Source organism: Vicugna pacos, chromosome 1, assembly GCF_048564905.1.
Source record: "Vicugna pacos chromosome 1, VicPac4, whole genome shotgun sequence".
NCBI lineage: Eukaryota > Metazoa > Chordata > Mammalia > Artiodactyla > Camelidae > Vicugna > Vicugna pacos.
Window position 1 is genome coordinate 84,912,340 of NC_132987.1, and position 18,513 is coordinate 84,930,852.

At 34.6% G+C, this 18,513-nt stretch overlaps 2 protein-coding genes and 1 long non-coding RNA gene across 3 annotated transcripts in view; 1 reads left to right on the forward strand and 2 right to left on the reverse strand.

Annotated features, from left to right (window-relative positions):
* Nucleotides 1-18,513, forward strand: part of LOC140698068 (uncharacterized) — a 218,045-nt gene that overhangs the window by 57,138 nt on the left and 142,394 nt on the right. The window lies entirely within an intron of this gene.
* On the reverse strand, nucleotides 2,529-3,473 carry LOC102536907 (olfactory receptor 5H2-like). The gene has a single exon (XM_006208064.2). It carries the CDS (start codon nucleotides 3,453-3,455, stop codon nucleotides 2,529-2,531), a length of 927 nt encoding a protein of 308 aa, XP_006208126.2. The 5' UTR covers nucleotides 3,456-3,473.
* LOC102544146 (olfactory receptor 5H2-like) lies at nucleotides 13,211-14,161 on the reverse strand. Its single transcript, XM_006208081.1, has one exon. The coding sequence runs from the start codon at nucleotides 14,138-14,140 to the stop codon at nucleotides 13,211-13,213; it is 930 nt and encodes a 309-aa protein (XP_006208143.1). The 5' UTR covers nucleotides 14,141-14,161.

Consider the following 18,513-nt stretch of genomic DNA (forward strand, 5'->3'; position numbering starts at 1 on the left):
GGACCGTTTCAGTTGTACATGAAGTCAGATTCACCTAGAGGGAGCATTCTCAGTGGAGAGACCTATGTGAACAAAATGATGTACCTGAGAGGAAGGTTTTTGCAGAGGCTTTCAGTAATTCATTTAGGTATAACATAGGGTCCATTAGGATATTGTGGAAGCACAGATTTCAGAATTAGATCAAGATTTTATTGGGAAAGACTTCAAATAATGCTAATGTGAACAAATGCAGGGTAATACATATATGTATATATAAATCATTTAATCTTTTTATAAATATAAACAAGTAAATATACCCATATTCATGTAGAGTTATAGGTATGTATACCATATCTATGTATACATAATCTGGTAGTGATGACAATCCAATAAAAGTTATTGAAGATGGATATTATTCATTCATAATTATGTTTATACAGAATAATCTGACAGCAATATTTGGGAAGTAAGAGACTACCAACAGGATTTCAGATAAGCAACAAGACTATTGCAAATGACAGATGTCAGTTTTAGGATGAGAGCCTCAGCAGTGTCAGTAGAAATGTAGATAGAATCAGTGGTGAGAGTGGAAGGTCAGGGATGGAGCTGAAGATGAATCACTTCTTGTTTTTAGAGTATGGAGTGTGATGAAAGCTAACATTTAAGGACTTTGGGGGGAGAAAATGTGCAAACCTTTGCTCATTTTCATGTCCTTTCCAGTTACTCACTGGACACTCTAATATATATCATCGTTACATTGTTTGAACTTGGACAATATGCGTTTGAAGCCTCTTGTTCTCAATAACATTTTCTAATAATCTATACATGTTACTTTCTTTTTCTGATTGGTTTCATTTTTTTAAAATTGCAGGAATGTTGAGGCAATTTCCTTACTATTTTGCTGCTTCTCTTTTCCTCTCTATTCCCATCCCAGTTAAATCTGCAATCTCATTGCTTAGCTTTGTGATTTACTAAAGCTTTTCAGATTATCCTACAACATACAAATTAGACATGGCCTTTCAAGACATCATAGACACTGAGAGATATCTTCCCTCTTCTCATTATTCACAGACAACACATTGGGCTAAGCACATCCTTTTACAGTTTGACCTGACCTTCCCTACTTTAACTCCTTTCTCAAATTTTTTCATTACCTTCCATTTCTGTTAATTTCTCTGTATGATATGAGTTAAAACCCTACAAAAAGTGAATTTCACCATGTCCCAAATAGAGTGGATGAAAGACCTTTTGATGGCTAGCAGAATTCCTGGAATTTACCTCTGTTCATTCAAACACAAACCTGCCTCCGCTGTGGAGTTAAATATAATATGATTCTCCAGACTGCACAGCTCTATTATTATCAAAGACATGGTATTCAAATTCTTTTCAGAGAATTATACTACTAAAGTGTTTAATGCATCTGTGAAGAAACATTTAGAAGATATGTGTGAAATATTTTGTTTTCTTTTTTAGTTATTCTAGTATGACTTGAACACTTGATTAGAATTTTCTCTGTGTTTTTCAGCAACATATAAACATTTTAAGATACTTATTAGCACTCTTAGCTTAAGTCATTAAAACTCTAGTGCATTTTTTAATGATGGCTGTTCTGACTGGTGTGTGGTGATAACTCATTGTAGTTTTGATTTGCATTTCTCATTAAAAAGTCCATAAATTGCTGGAGAGGGTGTGGAGAAAAGGGAACCCTCCCACACTCTTGGTGGGAATGCAGCAGTTTGGTGCAGCCATTATGGAAAACAGTATGGAGATTCCTCAAAAAACTAAAATTAGACTTACCATATGATCTAGCGACCCCACTTCTGGGCATATATCCAGAGAAAAGTATAATTCAAAAAGACACATGCACCCCAGTGTTCACAACAGCACTATTTACAATAGTCAAGACATGGAAACAACCTAAATGTCTATCGACAGAAGCCTGGGTAAAGAAGCTATGGTATATTTATACAATGGAACACTACTCAGCCATAGAAAAGAATAAAATAATACCATTTGCAGCACCACAGATGCACGTGGAGATTGTCATTTCTAAGTGAAATAAGCCAGAAAGAGAAAGAAAAATAGCATATGATATCATTCATGTGTGGAATCTAAAAAAAGAAAAAGAAAAAAGACTACAGAACAGAAACAGACTCACACACATAGTAAACAAACCTATGGTTACCATGGGGAAAGTGGATGGGAAGGGATACATTGGGAGCTCTAGAATTGCTAATATTAACTACTATATATAAAATAGGTCTAAAAAAACCAAATTTCTTCTGTATATCACAGGAAACTATATTCAATATCTTGTAGTAACCTATAATGAAAAAGAATATGGAAACAAATATATATATGTATTTGTATGACTGAAACATTATGCTGTACCCCAGAAACTGACACATTATAACTGCAAAAAATTTTTGAAAAAACCTCTAGGGCAATTATAAATGCAAAAAACTTCAAACATGAATCAGTATACAGAAACATCTAATCTGCACAATTTTATGATATTTAATGAAGGAGGAGACATATCAGTATGATATCTAAACATTTCTCTTAAACATTTTTGCCAGTGAATCTGTGACTTTCTTATTTCTCAAGCTGTAGATAATTGGATTTAACAAAGGAATTATGACCATGTAAAATAAAGAGTCCATCATATCTTGATCATCTGCTTGTGCAGATCCAGGGCGCACATACATGAAGAGAAGAGGCCCATAGTATAAAAAGACAGATAAGAGGTGAGCTCCGCAGGTGGAGAAGGCTTTCCTTATGCCTTGTACAGACTTCTTTTTTAAGACTGTAAAGAGAACAAGTGTATAAGAGACAAGAACAATAAGGATGGTGAACACTTGTATTGACCCAGAGAAGATAAAAGCCATCAGAAAATTAATGGAAGGATCAGTACAGGAAATCTTAAACAATGGTACAATGTCACAGTAAAAGTGATGTATTATATTATAGTTACAGAAAGTTAATCTGAATAAAAAAGCATTATGAAGTATGGCATGAAAAAGACCACCTAAAAATGACAAAACTAACAGTCGGATGCAAAGTCTATTGGTCATAATCACTGGATAAAGTAATGGTTTGCATATAGCCACATAACGATCATATGCCATTGTTGCCAGCAAAAAACATTCTGTGGTTACACTGATTGCAAAGGAAAAAAATTGTATCTTGCATTCAGTGAGAGACATTTTGCTCTTGGCAAAGAAATTGACCAGCAACTGGGGGGTCACTGTGGATGATATCCAAGCATCCACAAAGGCCAAATTTCCAAGGAAGAAGTACATGGGGATGTGAAGATGAAAGTCATTGCAGATGAGGGCAATCAGACCAAGGTTCCCCACAATGGTGATGAGATATACCACCAAGAACATCAGAAACAGAGGAATTTGCCACTCTGGTTGATATGTAAGTCCTGTGAGAATAAATTCTGTCAACAATGTTGCATTTTCCTTTTCCATATCCTCACTGGGTGTTATCTGAAATGAAATGGAGTAAATAAAAAAGTCACAAAGAATTTACAACATGAAAATATGGGGAAGAGAGTCTGAATAAATCATGCATATGAGAATTCCCTCTTAATTTTATTACATTTATAATGGATGAAATATTTCGTTTGAATAGAAATAAGTGCAGTTATTTAAATTAAAAGATGTGAAGCAATGAACCAGTTTAGAACAACAAAAGATTCTAAATATGTCCTTAATTTATAGGAATAGGATTGAGTGTAATAGTAAAATTACACTGGAACATGGTTATAGGATCAGGAGAAAGAAGCTTGATGAGCCTGGGTAATAAAAAATTTAAAGTCATGTGAAGGATCTTGAGCATTATTCATGAAGAAGCATGCACTAAAAACTTATGAGATAGGAGTGGCACTCTAAGAATTTTTTAAATAAATATATAACAGTATAGAATATAGGCTACAGAAATGAAAAATTAAAGTCAGGAATAGTAATCAGGAAGCTGTTACCATTGTCCAGTGAATTTCAAGCCAGATTACACAGCAGAATTTTATGAGGAAATTTTTGTACAAAATATAGATAGTGAGGTTTTACTGTAGAAATTGATTTAGTGGGTTAAGAATGAAGTCTAATGACCTACATTTTAAATTACTCAAGTGATTAAAAAACATATGAAGTGCAAGTGAAGAATAGATGGGTCACTTGGTGACGGGGTAGATTTTCATGAAGAATTGATTGAGAACTCAGATGCAGTGACCATTTTGGGGAGATAGTGTCCTCTAACATTTAGGTGATACATATTTTATGGTATGAGTTTATTCGAGCTTAACAGAAGTAATGACTTGGAGTCATTTAAGTAGCTTAAGGCATACTTAACTTATCCATTGGAAAGTGTGTACAAGGAAAAGAGAAGTAGGGTAAAAATGAAACTCGAGAAAATAAAGCTGTTCTAGAGGATATACGTCATGTTTTAGATAGCCTCATGTGATCTTCTTTTCTATGACATAATCTGGTAGCAGGCAGTCTACCAACCTATTCTAGAGGTCAGAAGAGCCAGTAATTGACTTTTCCACTCCCCTTCACCTAGAGTGAGGGGACTTGATGTAGGTTTAGCAAATCAAATCCACCCACACTAGATTTGGAATTTGGAGAGAAGGTGACAAAGGGGCAAGAAGAAGAAAGAATTTTGGTTGCTAAGGTAGCCAGGACAGCAATGGAAGTCTTCAGCAGCTGTATCCTTCACCAGCACCAATGACATTCTCAGTATGAGCAGTGGCATCCAAGATAGAATTGACAGCAGCCCTCATGGAACTAATGTTGGGATGTGTTTTTGACTGTTGACTGACTGCCTTGCTTCCGTCTGTTGCTGTCCATTTTCCCAGCTGATTCCTGTAATTTCACCAGCATTTCTACATTAGAGAATATGTCCATTCAAAAAACAATATTGCAAACAGTATTACAAACAATAGCCCTGGCTGGCATCAGTGAAAGAGAAGGAGAGACCAGCAGAGAATACTGAGCAGAAAAATGAGCGAAGGAAGGGGAAACTGGAGACACAAGTGTTACGAACATAAGAAGGAAAGATACTCAAGAAGGGCAAATAAATGTCTATCACCAGTTGCTAAAGTAAATGCTATAGTAGGACATGGAATGAACAGATGTCCTTCAGCATGTAAAACAAGAGGGTTTTTTTTAGTGGCTTTAGTGAGAGCAATTTCCATTATGAGATAGAGCTGAGGCCAGGGAATAATAATTTAAAAAAAAAGTGAATGGAAAACAAATGGCACAACAGTGAGGAAAATGAAATAGTGTATCCAAGTTGTGGAGAACAGTTGTCAAATAGGCAGATATATTTTTTTTCTGTAGATAATTTTAATAAATGTTTTCAAAAAAGAGGAGAGGAGAGGAAGGCATCAAGAAGAGAAAGGAGAAGCAGAAAGAGAAATTTGGGTGGGTAAAAATGTCACAGGATGGAGGAAGAGAAATCAGCGGAAAATAACAGAAACGTAGGTGGATGGGAGTAAGAAAGACAAGCCACAGAAGGGGAGTAAGGGTTTGTCAGAAAAAGTTTGAAGAGGGCAAGAAAGGAAAGGCTCAGATCCAGCAGGAAACATTTAACTTAATCCTGGTTTTCAGTAAATATTGTCAACGCTAGGAATCCTTTCTTTTTCTTTCATTCAAAGTTTCAAATTTATTTTCCTATGGAATCTGTGTGAAAATTCTTTCATTTTAAATCTTACCTTAGAAACTTTGTACTTTTCATAAATATACTGTTACTGCTTGGAAAACTCTTTCCGTATTTGAGTTGCTTTATCTTTGTTATTACAGTGGTTAGAACTGAATTTCTCTAGAAATCCTGCTGGTTTTAGTTGACAGCATTTTTTCTCCAACAGATTATTTTTAGCAGAATAAAACTGAACCAAATTTTTATAAACTAATTCAGGCTATACAAATAACCAACAACAATAATTTCAGTTGTTAATTTTTGGTGGGGAGGGATGGCTCTCTTCTATGCAATCCCAATTGAACCAAATACTGGAACCTAATTCAGTCTACAGAAATAACCAGTGATAATAATTGCAATTGTTAAATGTTTTTTTATTTGGAATGGACATCCTTCCATGCAATCCCAAATCACTTAAGTAATTGAAAATTCTTAAATTCAATATGTGTATAGGTCCTTAAGTCAGAAATGCTGGAAAGAGCAGTGGAGAGACATTTTCTGCATATTTCCTGCTACACGTATATAAAATGTTCAAATAAATTGTCAGCAGTGTGTGAAAGATGGAAGGATTAATATTAAAATGACTTACATTAAAATGTGAATGTGATTGATTAAATAGAATGGATCTTTCATTAAGAATAATAGGAGATATTTCTTAGCTGAAAATCATTGTGGACTGATACTTAAATGCAGTTTAAGTTGTTTAATGTTCAGCTCACCAAAACTTGTAAGTCATTTTCATTATGATAACAGATAATAAAACATTGATAAAGGGGATAATTTAGTCTTATAGCCATTTTACTTATCTAGCATATAGTCATTAAAATACATAGATTCTTCACTGTTCTCCTTTATCACCTGACTTTATTGGCATCTTGTAAACCCAACCTAAAATTATTATGAATTGCATAGTATTTTAACTTTATATATAAAGAAAAATAAATTGTATAGAAATATTTTCTCTTACCCATCTTGTAAGAAATTGAAAAAACTCCTTCAAAGTGTTAAGCTTTCTAAAGTAGAAAAAATACAATAGGACAGGAATGGCAATAACACAGGTAGAAATTCTTTAGACACTGATTCATTTTGAAGGCCTTATTTGCCAAGTTCGGGAAAATGCTGCTTATGTACATTTGCTTCAAAACCAAGAGTCAACCAGTTGAACAACTGTGTGCTTTTGCCAGAAGAGGAAGAAGTGAGAAACTAAAATTCCCTTAATAGTGCCCAAGAATTCCCTTTAGGACAAAACTAAGCTGTTCTTCTGGGCATTGGAGATCTGAGTATGTAGGAGAAGTCCAGGCTGTCCCACAGGGCATTACTGACTTTAAAATAATAAACATAAAGTCATTGTAGATAGTTCCAGTTGTAACAGTTGAAATTGCACTGTTTTCCGTAATGGCTGCACCAAACTACATTCTCACCCACAGAGTTGGAGGGTTCCTTTTTCTCCACATCCTCTCCACCATTTATTGTTTATAATTTTCTTTTTTGATAGTGACTTTGTCTGGTTTTGGTATAAGGGTGATTGTGGCTTCATAGAATGAATTTGGGAGTGTTCCTTCCTTTTCAGTCTTTTGAAATAGTTTGAAAAGAATCGGTGTAAGTTCTTCTTTGTATGTTTGGCAGCATTTCTAGTGAAGCCATTCAGCCCTGAAATTTTATGTAAAGGGAATTTGGTTTTTATTACAGTTATATTTCATTTCTAGTGATTGGTCTGTTCAGATTATCTGTTTATGCTTGACTCAGTTTTGGCAGACTGTGTATTCCTAGAAATTTGTTCATTTCTTCTAGGTTGTCCAATTTGTTGGTAGAGCTGTTCATAGTATTCTCTTATGTTTTGTATTATGTACTGTTGGTTATTATTTCTTTTCTTTCATTTCTTATTTTGTTTATATGTGTCCTCTATCTTTTTTTCTTTGTGAGCCTGGCTAGAGGTTTGGCAGTTTTGTTTATCTTTTTGGAAGGGCCAGACTTTGGTCTTATTAATCTTTTTTATTGTTATTTTTATCCCTATTTGGCTTTATTTCCTCCCTGATTTTTATTATATCCTTCTTTTTGCTGAGTTTAGATTTTATTTGTTCTTCTTTTTCTAATTCCTTTAGGTGGCAGATTACATTGTATATTTGAGATTTTCCTTGTTTCTTGAGAAAGGCCTCTATGGCTGTGAGTTTCCCTCTTAGAACTGCTTTTGCTGCATCCCATAGATTCTGTGAGGTTGCATTTTCATTGTTGTTTTTCTCAAAGTATTTTCTGTTTTCCTCTTTGACATGATTTTTGATCCATTGGGTTTTTAGTAGCATGTTGTTTAGTATCCATGTGTTCATTTTTCCCCCATTTTTCTTTCTGTGGTTGATATCTAGTTTCACACTGTTGTGGTTAGAAAAGATGCTTGAAATAATTTCTGTCTCTTAAATTTGTTGTGACTTATTTTTTGACCTAGCATGTTTTTGACCTAGATAATGTTCCATGTGTGCTTGAGAAAAATGTGTATTCTCTTTTTTTGTACGTAATATTATGTGGATAGCAATTAAGTCCAACTAGTCTATTGTATCATTTAATATCAAATCATCAAATAAATGCAAATCAAAAACAATTAAATACCACCTCACACCTGTCAGAATGGCTATTACCAAAAAAACCACAAATTACAAATATTGGCTAGAATGTTGAGAAAAGAGAACTATTATATACTAGTGCAGCCACTGTGGAAAACACTGTGGATGTTTCTCAAAAAACTATATCATCTAGCAATGATATATACCCAGGATATATAGCATATAATCTAGCAGTTCCACTCCTGGGGATATATACGAAGAAAATAAAAACACTAATTCTAAAAGGTACATACACTTCTGTGTTCATAGTAGCATTCATTACAGGAACCAAGATATAGAAGCAACCTAAGTATTCATCAACAGATGAATGGATAGAGAAGATTTGTTTTGTTTATACAGTGGAATACTATTCAGCCATAAAAATGAATGAAATTATGCCATTTACAACAACATGAGTAGACTTGGAGGGCATTATGCCAAGTGAAATAGGTCAGACAGAGAAAGAAAAATATCATATGATATCACTTATATATGGAATCTAAAAAATACAACAAACTAGTGACTATGACAGAAAAGAAACTGACTTGCAGAAATAGAGAACAAACTAGTGATTACCATGTAAAGAGGGGAGTGGGGAGGGGCAATATAGAGGTAGGAACTAAGAGATACAAAATGTTATGTATAAAAGAAGCTCTATGGACATATTGTACAACAAAAGGAATATAGTCAATATCTTATAATAACTATAATTGGAGTATAACCTTTAAAAATTATGAATCACCATATTATATACTTATAATATATAATATTTTACATTAAATAGTCTTCCTTTTTTTGTTAAAAATGAACTCTTAAGTGAATTTTCAGTTGGTTTTCTGTGAGAATTGTCTACATGTAGATATATTTTTGATGTTTGTTGGGGAAGGTGAACTACACATCCTCCTACTCCACCGTCTTGATCCAGAGCTCTCTTGAAGAACATTATTTCTGGCTATGTCTTTGAGGGTGTTTCCAGAAGTGATTAGTATGGAATTGGTAGACTGAGTAAATCAGATGGCTCTCTACCATGTGAGTGGACATCATTCAGTGTACTGAGGTGCTGAACTGAACAGGAGAGGCAGTGGATGATCAGATTTGCTTTCTGCTTGACTGGTAGACATGCTCTTCTCATACCCTTGGTACTCTTGATTCTCAATACTTCAGACTCAGACAGGGATATATACCTCTGGTTCTACTGTCCCAAGCCTTTTAACTATGACACCTACTGTCCTAGGTGTCCTGCTTGCAGGGGTCAGATTCTCAGCCTCCATAACTGTATGAGCCAATACCTTATAATAAAAATCTGTATATAGATATAGGTTTATTTTTTCAATCAATCAATCAATCTCTATATATCATATTGGTTTTGCTAGACTGGAAAATCCTATACTAGTACAAATAATCATTATACATGTAGTGAGCTTCTTGCTTTATGTTGAAAACTAGCAAGAAACATGTTGCTACTGCTATTTCCCTCAAATAAGTCTCATTTAGAAGGTACCTTCTCAGAATAAAACATCACTTTATTACAGCATTTGGACCTCTGTAATATGAAATTTCATTGAGAAATTTGATCCAGCTTGACAATTTTAAAAGTAAATTGAGGTCCCATCCATTTGCCTCACTTAAGTAAGGGAATGATATTGATTGGCTATCATTATTTTCAATCATGGTTCCCGAGAGAAAAATCTTAAAAATGTGTACAGTTCTTCATCCTTTGAAACAGATGTCCCATTGAAATCTATACCAAGCTGTCCAAACATGGAGGAAAGGATAAAATAGAGGGTGGCTGCCTTTAGAATATTTGCATAGCACTGATTAAGTAGGAGACAGAGTATGTGTAAAACTCCATTTGATGGTCTGTAAATATCTTGATATTATAGAAATTAGTTTCACTGATTATTTTAGAATGTTAGTTCTTTAAGTGTGGTCCCGACACAACAGCACCAACATTGCTGCATCAGAAACTCTAAAGATGAAGTTATCAATATATGATTTTACAAGCTCTCCAGTGATCCTGATGTCCACTTATGTTTGAGAATTACAATTTTAGGACAAAAATAGCAAAAGAAAGCCTCTGCCAGAGAGATTTTGACATATAGCAAATATGTATCTAATACATATATAGACAAAGATTTTGCCATGGTATTGTACAAATCAGAATTTGGGAAATACTGTTCTAGTTTTTTGGCATTTGTTTTCTCCTAACCCTAATTATGTTATTTCTTTGAACACAATCTTAGACAAATTTGTCAACAATCTCTGAACAGCAGGAAGTATTATAGAGTGGTGAGGAAAAAATGTATACATATATATTTAAAGAAATAGGAACTATGAAGTTTTTTTTAAATCTCCATGTTAAGAAAAAGAATACATCATCTTAAGAAATAGTGTGTCAGGTATATTATTTGTATTTCTATGGGATGATTTAATCCAACAATTCCAATGTTCCAGACAACTGTGTAAATGCAATATTCTGATATTAGCCTTTACATCTATGTATCCATTAAATAATACATTTGTATTTTCATAGTTTCTTTTTAAAGGAATAGGCAGAATTTATCTCATCTGAAATGTGGGCTTTGCACAGATACAAAGAGACATTTTTCCTCTTTCCCAACCTGGACTAAACTGACATGAATAGTGTACAAAATGAATAATAAATTGATGGCAGAAATGAGAATGGGACCACATCAATGGACTAGGGATGGTGAATTTCTAGAAGGCATAAAGAGGATTATACTGAAGGACAAATCAGAACAGAGGAATCACGTATGAAAAAGAGCAGGCTATAGACTGATTCTGAGTGTCTGAGAGGCCCTCACTGTCTGCTCTATAGTCACCTAACCTTGAGTAAGTCTTGACAGCAACAAACCACACTCATACGCTCAGAACTTGAGGTCAACCTTATCATTCAGAGAAAAAGCCATTTAATTACATAGTGTGCAGAATAAAGACACCCTAGTAGCTTTTATAGCTTATCAACCTAGATTTTAGGTCATAACAATAAATGAACTAGAAAAATTTAGATAATTGACAGGAATAGAAAAATTACTAGGACTTCTAAATTGTAATCTAAAAGAGTTTGTAGAGTAAGTATTATACAAGTCCAAGTGTAATCTAAGAAGAATAAACTAACAAGGTTTCAAATGAGTGTACATTCCAATCCTTTTTGGGTAATCTGGAAATGCATAATTGAAGTTCTAACATATAAGACGGACCTTGAAGACAATACATCATTTCAATTGTAAAATGGATATGGGACATTTGTTGGGAGCGAGGGACAGATTCTCTGTGCAGAGACCTTTATGAGCAAAAGGATGATCATGAGGAGTGAGGTGTGCCCCACATGCTTTCAGTAACTCATTTTGAATATGACACAGAGTTTATTAGGAGAAATGTGAAGGAAGAGACTTCAGAGTTAAAACACTATTTATTTGAAAGTACCTTGTATTATCCCAGAATGAAGAAATGTAGGGTAAAGAAGGTAGAGATAGAGATAGATAGAAATATAGTTATAGATGTAGATATATTTCGTGTAATCTGCACATAGAAATGAACAAATAAATATATACTTAAGTATGTATACAGATCTAGGTATATATATCGTATATCTACATAACACAGTAACATTGATAGTCCATTAAAAATTGTTTAAGAGTGATTTGATTTTACCTGAGGTTTGGGGGGGTTGTTTGTTTATTTTTGTTTTTTTAACAAAGAATACTCTGGCAGCTGTGTTGGGAAGTAAGAATCACAAGATGTTGTAAATCATAGAGGTAGGTAGTTAGGAGGTTGAGGGTCCCAGTGGTAAGAGTAATAATATATGTAGAATCATTGGTGAGAGGAAGAAAAGGAGTGGACCTCAAAATGAATCACTCATTGTTTCTAGAATATGGGGTGGGATGAAAATGAACACTTAAGTACTTTGGATCACAAGCATACAAACTCTTGTTCATTTTCATGTTCTTCCCAGCCACACATTGAGCACCAAGACATCATATCAACCTAACAGTATTTGAATGTTGATAATATGCATTTAAAGCTCCTCGTTGTCAACCATGCATTCCAATAACCGTTACATATTACTGATTTCTTTATCTCACTAGCTTCATTTTTAAAAAATTCTAAGATGATTGACCATTTTCTACCTGTTCTGCCACTTTTCATCTTCTCTGTGCCTATGTAGCTTAAATCTTCAATCCAATCTGTTAGCTTTCTGAATTTATGAAGTTTTTCAGACTGACCTACAACATACAAACACAGCTAGAAATAACCTTAGAACCACCTTGGACAGTGAGAGGGAACACACCTCTTTGCCTTTCCCTAAGAAGAGAGTAAGCCACGAGCATCTCTTAAACAGTATAGATCCATCTTCACTGTCTTAACTCTCATGTCATTTAAAAAATCATTGCTTTCCCATTTCTGTTTATTTCTTTGTGTGGCATGGAGTTCATCTCCTCAGGTAGTAAAATTTATCATATCCCAAATAATGTGGAATGTAAGGCCTTTTGATGGCTAGCAGAATTCCTGGGATTTGCCTTTGCTCTCTCAGATAAAAATCTGCCTCCGTGCGGAGTTAAATGAAATATGAGTCTCTAGGCTATATGGCTGCATAAGTATAAAACACGTTATAAACAAGTCCTGTTTAGAGAAACTGCATTATTTTAGTACTTAACACATTTATAAAGCCACATTGAACAACATACAAGCTTGTAAATGTTTTCATTCCTGTTTCCTCCTCTATTTTGGTATGATATAAAAAGTTAAATACACAAATGTTTTAAGGAATTTAGTAGATACTAACATCTTAAATCATTAAAATAATAGGACAGCTGTAAGTGCAAAACCTGTAAACAATAATCAACACATAGCAACATCTAATCTGTACAATTTTTGTTGTTTTAATGAAAAGAGAGCACATGTTAGTATATCTAAGCATTTCTCTTTAACATCTTTGTAAGTGAATCTATGACTTTCTTATTTCTCAAACTGTAAATAATTGGATTTAAGAAAGGAATTATGACAGTGTAAAAGAGAGAGTCCATCATATCTTGATTATTTTCTTGTACAGATCCAGGGAGCACATACATGAAGAGAAGTGGGCCATAGTATAGAGAGACAGATAAGAGGTGGGCTCCACAGGTGGAGAAGGTTTTCTTTATGCCTTGTACAGACTTTCTTTTAAAGATTGTAAAGAGAACTAGTGTATAAGAGACAAGAACAATGAGAATGGTGAATACCTGTATTAACCCAGCAAAAATGAATACCATCAGGAAATTAATGGAAGGGTCAGTACAGGAAATCTTAAGCAATGGTACAATGTCACAGTAAAAGTGATGAACTGTGTTGGCATCGCAAAAGGTCAATCTGAATAAAAAAGCATTATGAAGTATGGCATGAAAAAGGCCACCTAAAAATGACAAAGCTAACAGCTGGATGCATAGTCTGTTGGTCATAATCATTGGATAAAGTAATGGTTTACATATGGCCATGTAGCGATCATATGCCATTGTGGCCAGCAAAAAACATTCTGTGGTTACACAGATCGCAAAGGAAAAAAATTGTATCTTGCATTCAGAGAGTGATATCAGTGTGCTCTTAGCAAAGAAGTTGACTAGCATCTTGGGGGTCACTGTGGTTGATAACCAAGTATCCACAAAAGCCAGGTTCCCAAGAAATAAGTACATGGGGATGTGAAGTTGAGGGTCATTGCAGATGAGAGCAATCAGACCAAGGTTTCCCACGATGGTGGTGAGGTATATCATCAAGAACATCAGGAACAGGGGGATTTGCCACCCTGGTTGATACGTAAGTCCTGTGAGAACAAACTCTGTCAGCTCTGTTGCATTTTTTGTTTTCATATCCTTAATAGATGGCTTCTGAAATACAATGCAGTAAATGGAAAAAGAACTTACAACCTCTGAATATCCATGTGACATAAACTTAGCAATATTATTAACAGGTGCTTAATAAAGACTTGGAAGTCATTGAGGCGGCTGAAGTATTGTATGTATGTCTTACCCAGTGAACAGTATAAATAAAGTTGAAAGAAGGCATGAAAATAAAAGTGATAAAATTATATCAAAGAGATTAAAAAATGAATATGCATTATTTATTAGATGGATAACCCTGATCATCTTTTCTACAACATAAGTCTTCATGTTGACCAAAGCTCCCGTTCACTCTAGAAGCCAAAAGTTCTAGAAACTGATTTTCTCCTTGCACATAAAGTAAGGGAACTAGATCTCCAGTTAGCCACTAAAACTCATCTACACTGGATTTAGAATACATTAAGGGGAGATGAAATGTGGACAGAAGAGATTTTTGGTTCAAAGTCAACCAAGGGAGCAATATCGTGACCTCAGAAAATGCATTCTACACCCACAACAATGACATTATCAGCATGAGTTGTGACAGTCAAGTTCAGCAGCAATGCAACTGAACTAGAGTTGAAACATGATTTTAGGTGTTAACTGTTAACTTCTTTATTTGCCTTCCTGCCCATTTCTCCAGTAGATTTTTCCAGCTTCCCTAGCATTTATTTATTAGAGCCAATTTTCATTCAGTTAACTCTTCTTGTCTTGCAACCAAGAGCTCTCACTCACAAAAGGGAGCGAAAACACTACTGAGCAGAGTGATCAGAGAAGCAGTAAGGAATTGGAAAGCTGAATGTTGTGAACTTAAAGAGAGGAAATGCTAAAGGACAAAGGAGGGTACAGTGCCAAAAGTGAAATAATTGAAATATTAAAGAGCAAACAAATATCACTGAGTGTGGGGATTAAGACATTTTTTAATGGCTTTAGTGAGAGCAGTTTCCATTTTATGATAGAGTTGAGGTCAGAGAATAGTGAGAAAGAAGTAGGAAAGAAGTGGCACAGCAGTGAGAAGAATGAAATAGATTAAGATGTGGAGAACAAATATGAATTTCTTGTCTTGTAGAACAATGACTTGAAAGTTTTCAAAAGAGAAGGAGGAGGACATTGAGAGGATAGAGGATAGAAAGTGGAATGACAAATTTGGATAGCTGAAAAAAAACAAGAAGCAGGAAGGGAAGGAGGGACATAGTTTGATAAGTATAGGAAAGACAAGGCAATAAAGAGGCAGAAAGTATTAGAGAAAGGCTGAACGTGAAATTAGGGGAAAGGCTAAGGGTGGGGCATAAATATTTGTCTTAACTCTGTCTTTCCTTTAAAGTTGTCACCACTGGGAAACCTTTCTTTTTGTTTTATTCAAAATCCCAAGCTTATTTTCCTATGGAATTTATGGAATAGAGACTTTCATTTAAATTTTACTTTATAAATTTGTATTGTTAATAAATATATTACCACCTCCTAGAATCTTTGTATTACTGTAAATGGAGCTGACTTTTTCTACTACTCTCACTGGGTTTCCTTTAGAACTTTGGCTTTTTCACCAGTTTTATAGGAGAATAAAATTGAGCCAAAAACTAGAATTTAATACAGGAATATAAATAACCAATGCCAATAGCTGTGGTTGTTAAATATATATTTATTAGCCTGGGTTCCCTTCCACGCAATCCCAAATAAATAATAATCAAAAATTTTGATTTGATGTGTGGGTACTTTTTAAGTCAAAAAGCTGAGAAGAGCACTGGGGAAACATTTTCTGTATATATATATATATATATATTTGTTAAATTGTATGTCAGATAAATTATTTTTCATTTCCAATGAAACTATGTTCAAAAGTGGGTGGAAGGATTGAGAGGTTACTATTTAAGTGATTTAACTTAACATATAATTAGAGTGTGGTTAATTTAATAGAATAAATATTTTGAACAGAATTATTAGAAAGATTTCTTACATATAAAACATTATGACCTAAATCTCTATCTCATTTTTAATTTGTTTAATGTTCTTGTTTAGTAGAATTTATCCTATGGAGTCATTATGATCATTTTGACTGTATAATTGTATATCATTAAAGGGTACAGTGTAGTCTTAGAGCTATTTTGCCTACCCAGATAATACTCACAAAAATAATATATACAGATTATTCACTATATGCTTTCCATTTTCAGCTGGCTATTTTGACATCTTGTAAACCAAATCAAAATTATTATAAATTTAACATTTTAACTTTTTATGAAAAATACTGAATTTTATAGAACTCATTCTGTCTCACCAATATCTGTTAAATTGTTGAGATCCCTTCAGTGTTCAGCCTTCTGCAATAGAAAATACAACAGCACTGGAATGACAGTAACTCAGGCAGCAATATTTTGCACACTGGTTCATTTTGAAGACTTCACTATCCAAGCTCAAGAAATTGTTGTTTATATAAATTTGTTTGAACAGAAGACTCAACTGATTGTACAACTGTGTACTTTTGCCAGAAGAGGAAGGAGTGAAGAACTAAAATTCCCCTGAGAGCACCCATGGGCTCCCTTGAGGACAATGCTATGCTGTTCTCCTGGGCGTTGTGGACTTGGACATTTATGAGAAATCCAGGTTGTTCCACAGGGCTTTACAACTCTGAAATCATACACAGTAGTCATTGTAGACAATTGTAGTTTTAACAGTTGAAATTGCATTTTTGCCACTACCTTCACCATAGATGACACTTCTGACATGTTTATGCAAATTTCAGTGTATCTCTAAACTTTGATACTCTGAGTGCTTTGATGATTATGCTCTTGTCTCAGCTAATGACACGATTCTAAAGAGGTCAAGGTTCTAGATTCCCTTTAAGAGCCAACCCCAGGAAAGTTGTTTTTCCCAAGTAAACTGTAGCTCCTATTCCAGACCTATGCCATCAGAGAGACTAGGTCGCTGGAAAAGTACATGGTAAGTGTGGCTTGCAAAGAGAGAACCAGGAGGAGCCAGACGAGGACAGGGAGGCCTGTGTATGTGGTAGCACAGCAACTGGAGGCTAGGTCAGGGAGTTTGTTGTTTACCCCAATTTAGAGGAAAACTATTGAGGGATTCTGAACATGGTAGTAACATATTCAGATCTGCCCTTTGTACACAACATACAAAGTTGTCAATGAACATTCATTCAGAATAATAAAACTTTATTTATTTGTGGTATTTTTATATCTGAACAACAACAACAAAAAATAACCTCCACTTGAGACTTCCTTGGCTAGACAAGAGGAAAGCAAGCAGCATCATTCTGGTAGACTGATTAATCAGTTATCTTGCTTCCTTACAATTTTGCTGGTGAAAGACAAAATAGAGAAGAGTAACATAGAAGAGTTCCTGTAAAAAGTGCACAGAAGAGCATAGCAGAGAGTGTGATGTGCAGAGGTAGCTTCAACATAATCAAAACCTGACTTAAATTTACTGTCCTCTTCAATTTTGTGTGATTACCTCCTAATTTATTTGGTTGCCTATTTGTAAGAACAAAGGCCTGTGTTGCTGCTTCCAATATGAAGAGTCTTTTCAATTTTAGTCATTTTAATAGGTAATATCTCACTGTGCTTTTGTTTGCATTTCCCTAGTAATTAATTATATAGTGCATCTTTTTGTGTCCTTCTTTGACATCTGTATATCTTTTCTGGTGAAGTGTTTGTGCAAACATTTTGCCCAGTTTTTAATTAGGTTATTTGTTTGCTTTTGTGTGTGTGTGTGTGTGTGGTTGTTGTTGGGAGTTTTGAGAGTGCTTCATACATCCTGAATACAAGTCTTTTATCAGATATATAATTTGTAAATGTTATGATACATCACAGTAGTTTATTACATTAATGACATTATGCTGGTTAGTCTTAGCAAAAAGTAATACTTATTGGTAAGATATTTACAGGACAGAGGTGAAAAACAAATTTGATAAAAATTTAGGAGCCTTCTACTTCAGTGAAATTTCTAGGTGTCCAGTGATATAGGACATAGCCAGATGACTCTTCTAAGGTGAAGTATAAATTGTTTCCTCTGGCCCTTCCTGAAACCAAAAGAGAGGCACAACACATAACATGCCTCTGTGGATTTTAGAGGCAATATTAGTCTTATTTGGATGTGTTACTTCATCCCATTTACCAAGGCTAGTTTTGAGTTTGACTCAGAGCAAGAGAAGCCTTTTCAACATGTCTAGGCTGCTATGCAAGCTGTTCTGCTACTTGGGCCACATCTAGCACATCCAGTGGTGCTTGCTGCAGTGGAAGATGCTTGGACCCTTTAATATGCCTCTGAAGATGGATCACAATGCCAGCCCTTAGAAGCTGGGAGCAAAGCACTGTCATCCTCTGTGGATAACTACTCTACTTTAGAGAAAGAGT